Source organism: Papio anubis, chromosome 1 (assembly GCF_008728515.1).
Source record: "Papio anubis isolate 15944 chromosome 1, Panubis1.0, whole genome shotgun sequence".
Lineage (NCBI taxonomy): Eukaryota > Metazoa > Chordata > Mammalia > Primates > Cercopithecidae > Papio > Papio anubis.
In genome coordinates this window covers 181331150-181339052 of record NC_044976.1, presented here as the reverse complement: position 1 = coordinate 181339052, position 7903 = coordinate 181331150, and the positions used below count along the sequence as shown (strand labels likewise).

General features: G+C 39.2%; 1 protein-coding gene across 2 annotated transcripts in view; it reads left to right on the top strand.

Moving 5' to 3' along the window:
• Positions 1-400: 400 nt before the first annotated feature.
• The window catches only part of XPR1 (xenotropic and polytropic retrovirus receptor 1), a 265026-nt gene continuing 257523 nt past the window's right edge, over positions 401-7903 (top strand). The window contains exon 1 of one of the 2 annotated variants that reach the window (XM_031658032.1): positions 401-675. In XM_031658032.1, the coding sequence (XP_031513892.1) occupies positions 607-675 (69 nt within the window). In that variant the 5' untranslated portion in view covers positions 401-606. The remainder of the gene's footprint in view (positions 676-7903) is intronic. The other variant, XM_031658034.1, reaches the window with a different exon arrangement.

Sequence of the window (7903 nt, the reverse complement as noted above, 5' to 3'; positions counted from 1 at the left end):
GTAAAATACTGTTCCTTTAAATACATTTAGTTCTGAACTATCTGTTTCAGCTTCTTAGTTTGGATTAGTGCTGATCCATTTCTTAAGGGTTTTATGAAGAATAAATATCAAAATGGAAAAATATTTGCACAGTTCTTTGTAAATATAAACGTCTTGTGTGGATTATTGTTGCTACAGTATTAATATTAATTGCAATAACAACACTGCTGCTTCCCAGACTGGCGGTAGAGAGCAGCTGTAGGCCAACAGGAGCCAGACTGAAGAGGTCCGGGGAGGTGCCTCCAGCACGTACGGCCCACAAGGGGCGGAGTCCTAAGAAACGTATCTAAGCCCCACCCCTTACAGCACCCCCTTCGTCAGGGCGGTGTAGGCGGTTACCATGGCGATGACGTCTAGAGGGCGGGGAGGGGCGGGGCTATGGAGAGGAGGAGGAAGATGGCGGGCGGGCGGCTCTGAAGAGACCTCGGCGGCGGCGGAGGAGGAGAGAAGCGCAGCGCCGCGCCGCGCCGGGGCCCATGTGGGGAGGAGTCGGAGTCGCTGTTGCCGCCGCCGCCGCCGCCGCCTGTAGCTGCTGGACCCGAGTGGGAGTGAGGGGGAAACGGCAGGATGAAGTTCGCCGAGCACCTCTCCGCGCACATCACTCCCGAGTGGAGGAAGCAATACATCCAGTATGAGGTACCGGCAGCGGCTGGGGTGTGGGAGGGCTCGGAGGGGCCACCATCTCACCAGTCCTGACGTCCACCGCCGCCTTCCGCTTCGGCTGCCTCCCTGTGCCCGGGCAGACTTTGACCCGCTGCCGCGGGGAGCCACTGCGGCATCCCCGCCGCGGCCGGCCGCCTCCGGGATCCGCTGTCCTTCCCCTCCCCCGCAGCCCCGCTGCCGCCGGGGTAACGGATATGCAGGCGGAGGGCCGGGAGGAAAGGCGCTCCCCGGGCCGGGGCCGGGGAACGGTGGGAGGGTGAGCTGCAGGTGGGGGAGTCACGGTGCGAGGGCAGCCCCGGGTCGCACCGGTTCCGCGCTAATCCCCTTCTCCCTACTCGCCCTGACCTCTCGTCCTCACCCTGGGCGAGCGCCCCCTCGCCAAGGTTAGGTCTTGTTTCTTTCCACCTCTCACCAAGGAATCCTTCTCTTCCAAGAGAAACCCCTCCAGTGATTTCCTTCATTCCACAGAGCCCTTCGGCTTTTTCCCTCTTGCCCACTGTTGACAAAGGCTTTGTAACGGGGTTGAAACTTGACTTAAGTGTGTATCACATAGGCAGTGGTTATAGTTTTTGTAAACGCGTTGTAATCAACTATTCTGCTTTGATAATAAGACTCTTTACTGATTGCATGAAGTCTACAGAGTAGTGAAATCTTTGTTTTTGCCTCTTGTTTTGGAATGGAGGGAAGAGGAAGGAGTGAAGAGAATTATTTACATTTTTATATTTTCTGCTAAGTTTTTGCTAGCTGGGGAAATAATTAGTATATTGTAAACAATATACCTTACCTGTGTATTACGGGAATCGTGCTCCCCATTCCCTCCCAATTTCTGTGCTAACACTCCTGGAAGGTTAGATAATAAGGAATCTTGCCTTAATACAGGGAAAAATAAAGATAATGAACCCGTTTATATGTTCAGAAGACAAGATACCTAAGAGGCTTTAAGCATTGCGGTAGGTTATTCTCAGTAGCTGGCAATTCTCAGTAGCTGGATAGAGAAAGACCGACTTATCTGTAACCTCCAGGAATTCACATCTATTTTGTGTGCAGGAACAAAGAATATAAAATCAATAGGAACACACATAACCTAGCTAGATTTTATGAATTAAACTATTTTAGTTCTCCATTTGATTTTTATATAAGCTTAGTGATGGGATGTTTGGGCAATAGCAGTGAGTGTATTTATTCATATAGCCATTGTAGTAATTGAAGAAGACAGAGAAAGAGATGCAGGTAGGTTAAACAGAATCTTGAATATTGTGAAATAAATTCACTTGCAACCTAGAGTATTTGATTATTGCTAGAAGTGAAAGGCCTGGAATTATTAATGCTTTATTGTCACTTAATTTCTTACAGTGTTTTGTGCCCATGCTTTGTAAGAATGAATGAAATAAGGGACTACCATTTCAGCCCGCAGAGTTGATTTATTGTTTCTAATAACATTCAGTTTTAAAACCTTGGCTAGAGTCCAAGTGATGGTTTTTATTGAAAGAAGGGTATTGGTCTTTCATCTTTCTAGTAGTGATTTTCAGCACCACTGCCAGTTCTTCATAGAGGCACAGGACAGGAGCATGCTGAAGCACATCTTATATTTGTTATATAGCATGGAATGCTTTGGGCTGAAGTAATAGTGGCTGGATGTATGCCATGATTCGTTTTAGGTATTTCAACACTTAACTATTTCATAGAATTGTATTAATTTGCAATATCTGAAGCTGGAAGGAGAAGCATACGATTTAGTTTGAAAATGCAACCCTCTTAATTTGTTGTCACTTTTGTGGCTGGAGGAACCGCAGTGATTCTTGGGCTCCTCGTTCACATAGTCACTTGGATACTGTTCCTAAATGTTTACTGTAGGTTGGTCACAGAGGGGCAGAGTTCCTGAGATTATGTTGTGTCTGCATTATCTTTCTCAGGCCAGTTATAAATTTATGTTTTGAAAAATTCATTTATTCCGGATAATTGAAATTTGATTCTGCAGAGTTCCTACTATATGGCTTCTGTCCTAGATAAACTCATCGTTTGGTAGGCAAAATTAAATAAGGCGCACTTTTCTTTGTAAGTTGAAATCAACGAATATTTTATAGGGTTGGAATCTCCGTTTTGTATGTTGTTTCCGAAGAGTTGGTGCTATTCCTTTAAAAGTAATAGAGAGATGTAAACGAGAGTCTTTAGAGTTCAGGAATTTTAGCAGTTTAAAACTTTGGGGAAAAAGGACATCCATAAAAATTTGCTAGAGGAAAAAGGACCTTTTCACAGTGAATTAAACTGTAGTTTCTCATATGAGGATGATGCTCTTAAAACACTATCAGTAGAACAGATGCTGGGGTTTGTTTTTCAAGCACTGATGGTGAAATTTTGGTGTTTTACCCTTGGTTTCTAGCCTAGGGTGCTTTCTAGTGTTGTGAATCAATATGAACTGTTCAGCTTCTTTGGTTTTTGTGTCATTTTGCTATATTAAATATTACTTGAAATAAACAGAGAATTAGAATCTGAAAATTTTGTTTTACATCTATAATCATATTTAATTATATATAATATGTATATATGGTAATACAATAAATACTAGTGTTTGTATATGTTAGCCATGAGACCTGGGGACAATCTTTTTTGCCTTTCCTGGGCTCGTTCTTCTTCCATAAAGTAAGTATATAGGGCCAGAGCTTTTCAAGGTTCATTCTAGGTCATGTTTTTGATTTAACTTTTAATGGTTTTTATTCCTTGAATTGATAAAATTGTTAATGGTAATAACCCATCAATATCCTGAAAATTATTATTTTTTTAATTGAAAAGTAAGTTGTGGTGTTCATAGATTCAGTCTTCATAGGCAGAATAATAAAGCATAAAATAATAGACCAACATGGAGAAGCCATATACAGAAAATCTATTCGATCCATTTGTAAGTAGTTTTTCCAAAGAATAAACACAAACAAGCTGAGACTATTCCTATTTCCAGTAATCTGTTTGAGTATAAATCTTGGCATATAAAATAGAACACTGGTAAATCTTTGTAAGAGCTTTTTTAAAATTTAGAATTAGTGACTATATATTTTAAAGCTCTGCAATTGATTTATCAAAATTAACTGAGCCTGGTTTCAACCAAATAGACTAATATGACCATGTTAATATTTTGCAGAATATTAGCAGAAGACGCAAATGTATTTGGTACCTTAGGCTGCTGACTTTCCCTAGGGCCTTGTGTTTCCTTGGTTTCTCGGGATCCATGAATGATTCTTTTCAGTGTACCCTTTGTTTTGTAATAAAATAACAAGGTTTCTAAATTACAGGATTTTGGAGCTAAAGGGAATTTAAAGATTATCTACCTTGTTTTTCCAGGCAAGGAAACTAAGGTTCAGAGGGGTTGAGCCACTTGTTTAGGAATATGTGTATGTCTCTTGAGCATGTGTAAGCATTGAGAGTCAGGTCACACTGTGTGATCCTGATGAAATCATTTGTTCTTTCAGCTAAGACACATCTTAAGTTTCTTTAATGTTAGAGAATTGGACTTGATTTCTAAGCTCACAACCCCATATTATTTAAGGACTCATCCAGCTCTAAAATTCTGTGTTTTTTAATGGTTTAATTATGTTTGATATATGAAGAGGACAGAACTTAACAGGACTATTAATAGCATCCTTTAAAATTAATAATATCCTTTCAAAAATTTTTGATATTTTGATCTGTGAATAAGATGTTAACCCAGTGAAACTCTCATATTTAACTTAAAAAGGGATGACGATGAGTTCATTTTTTATTGCAGGATTTTGGAAAGGAGAGGTTCTGCGTGAACTACACTTCCCTTATATTCAAGTATAAGGAGACATTACCGTTAACATTATTACAATTTTCATTTATAGAACTCTCCCATGGGAACACTTGTGTTACAGGCTTCAGTTTCCCAAAGGTATTATGTTGGTTAGGTAGAGTTAACTTGCCTTGCTGCAACTTGTTTGAAATTTCCAGTTTGGCCACCCGATGGGGCACAAACCACACTTTTTCTTTCAGACACTTTTGTAAATGAAAGTATAGTATAGTGTATTTAAGATAACACTTGTAAATGATTGCGTCAATGAGTTGGTTGGCATTTACAAATGTTTCTTGAGTGGAATGAATGTTGTAAAGACAGGAAGCTATAACTATTTTTTATCATCTTTAAGTGTGTTAGCATGAGTATCCTGAAAAGATTATACTTGTCCGTTTATCCTGAAGGTTGGTTTTGGATCAGCTTTTGGGTGAAGGCCCAGATCATAAGAACCTGAGAATCTTATTTGACCTGGGGTGACCATGGAAATTTAGTCCTAGCTTCAAATTCAATCAAGATCATAAGAACCTGAGAATCTTATTTGACCTGGGGTGACCATGGAAATTTAGTCCTAGCTTCAAATTCAGTCCTAATCTGGGAAGCATTTAAGAGAATGATTGAGTGTGCTGGTTAGGGATTTCAGGTATGTTTGAGTTGTAGGCCTCAAAGGAGTGTGCCCAAAACTCCCATGGAGTAAGAGAAGACAGTATTAGAAAAGTAAGGGGGCCAGACACAGTAGCTCACACCTGTAATCCCAGCTCTTTGGGAGGCCAAGGCAGGCAGATCACTTGAGGTCAAGAAATCGAGACCATTCTGGCCAACATGGTGAAACCCCGTTTCTACTAAAAATACAAAAATTAGCTGGGTGTGGTGGTGCATGCCTGTAGTCCAGCTACTTGGGAGGCTGAGGCAGGAGAATTGCTTGCATTGGGGAGGCGGAGGTTGCAGTGAGCTGAGATTGTGCCACTGCATTCCAACCTGGCAACCGAGTGAGACTTTGTCTCAAGTTAAAAAAAAAAAAAAGGAAAGAAAAGAAAAGTAAGGACATGTCTTAAAAAGACTCCTGTAAAGATTCCGTAACAGTAATACCAATAATGCAAGCACAAGTGAACAACAAGAAAATGACAACAGAGCTGAGATTTCTCCTTCTAGTACTAGCTTTTTGGCAGCCAAATTACAGATAAAAACAATGACACTTTAGTAAACTTGACAAGAAGTTTGCCAAAAATGTAAAAATTGTTAAATTAATGCTTTTTTTTTTTTTTTTTTTTCCGGAGACAGAGTCTTGCTCTGTCACTCAGGCTGGAGTGCAGTGGCCTGATCTCAGCTCACTGCAACCTCCGTCTCCCAGGTTCAAGCCATTCTTGTGCCTCAGCTTCCCAAGTAGCTGGGATTATAGGCGCGCACCCCTACACCCAGCTAATTTTTGTATTTTTAGTAGAGACGGAGCTTCACCATGTTGGCCAGGCTGGTCTCGAACTCCTATTCTCAAATGATCCGCCCACCTCATCCTCCCAAAGTGCTGAGATTACAGGCATGAGCCACCACTCCTGGCCTAAGCTAACTCTTTGAAGTAAGGTTTTACATCTACTGTCAGTCACAATGAACCTGACTGTAAGTATATATATTATATTATGAGTATTCTGCCTTCGTGAGGTCTGTTTTTTCAGTTTATAGCCATTATAATTAAGTTTCAAAATCAAATTAATCCTGAACTTTGAACCAGACTTTTGAAATACTGTATCATAAAATGTTAAATGAAGATTTTATTTATTTAAAAAAACTTTTTTGTTTTTTTAATGAAGATTAAAAAAATAATGAAACTTTTCAGTTTTGTTCTGAAGGCATTGTTATTGATAATTTCTTAGATCAAAAATATTTTTGTACTATTCATAAATGAAAGGTAGAAATTATTTCATCCTTTTGCCATCTTTTTAAAACTTCTATTTTGAAGTTTTGTTTTACATTTGTACATAGGTATAGATGGGTATAATTAATACATAAATATGCATATATTGGAGATACATAAAGCTTTTTTAAAATAGGGATTTGACCTAATAAAAGTTTGGAAAGTTTGCCCAACTTGTACAGATTAACCACAGCTGGTTTGTGGGTTGCCTGGTATTGAGCTGGCCTTTGGGAATGAGAGAGTGTCAGAATTCAACAGGGTTCCTGCCCAGTGTATTTGCCTTTTCAGGTCTTTCCTTTTCTAGTAAATGCTAAAAGAAGCCAGCAGAGAAAGCTCATGAACAAATACCTTACAAATCATTCGTTCATTCCACAAGTTTGTAGAAGTCTTCCTTGGTATAGGCTGATTTGTCATTAAATGCTAGCTTTCAGTACCTTAAAAATAGCAGAAAAAAACCAAAACACACATACACCAAATTTGTGTGTGTGTGTGTGTTTGGTTTTGTATTTCAGTCAACATAGTATTTTTAAAATTAAAAAAATGGTATAGAAAGGGAAGACTGAAGATTGAGGACTTGAAACATGGTTATAAATTTGTAACATGGTTACAAATTACTTTTGTATAAATTTGTATTACTTTTGTAATACAAATAAGTCTTGTATTACTTTATACTTTTGTATAAATTTGGATTACTTTTTTAACTTAAGTTATATGCCTTTAAAGTCTTAGTTGTTTACTCAGACTGATATTTAGTCATCTATTTCTTCCCATCACCAAGCAAGTGTGGTATGTATAGGGACTGATCAGAAAATCTTTTAAAAATTAGGCTGAGCATGGTGGCTCACACCTGTAATCCCAGTACTTTGGGAGGCCAAGGCTGGCAGATCGCCTGAGATCAGGAGTTCGAGACCAGCCTGGCCAACATGGTGAAACCCCATTTCTACTAAAAATACAAAAATTAGCTGGGTGTAGTGGCATGTGCCTGCTACTTGGGAGGCTGAGGCACAAAACTTGCTTGAACCCGGGAGGCAGAGGCTGTAGTGAGCTGAGATAGCAGCACTGCTCTCCAACGTGGGTGACAGAGTGAGACACTGTCTGAAAAAAAAAAACACAAAAAACTAAAACTCTTTAAAAATTGTTTGTTTGCTAGGGAGTCAAAGGAAAATATAATTAATCTACTGTAAACATAACATTTTCATAATCTCTGTAACAAGAGGCTTAATATATTGATTAAGAAAACATAGTCATCTCTTATTAATTGAGGATGACCTGCTGTATTAGAAAGACCTTGGACTAGAAATCAGATATAAATCCTAAAATCCAGTTCTATCATTGACTGTTCATAAATAACTAGTGAACAAGTGATTTTTTTGAAGATTGAAGGACTGAAATTTAATCATAAAGTGGGAAGTTTTTAGGTTATTTTTGTGTGAGTTACTTATTTAGGCTAAATTTGGTAAAGTTGTAATTCATGGAGTAATCCATGTGCTTTG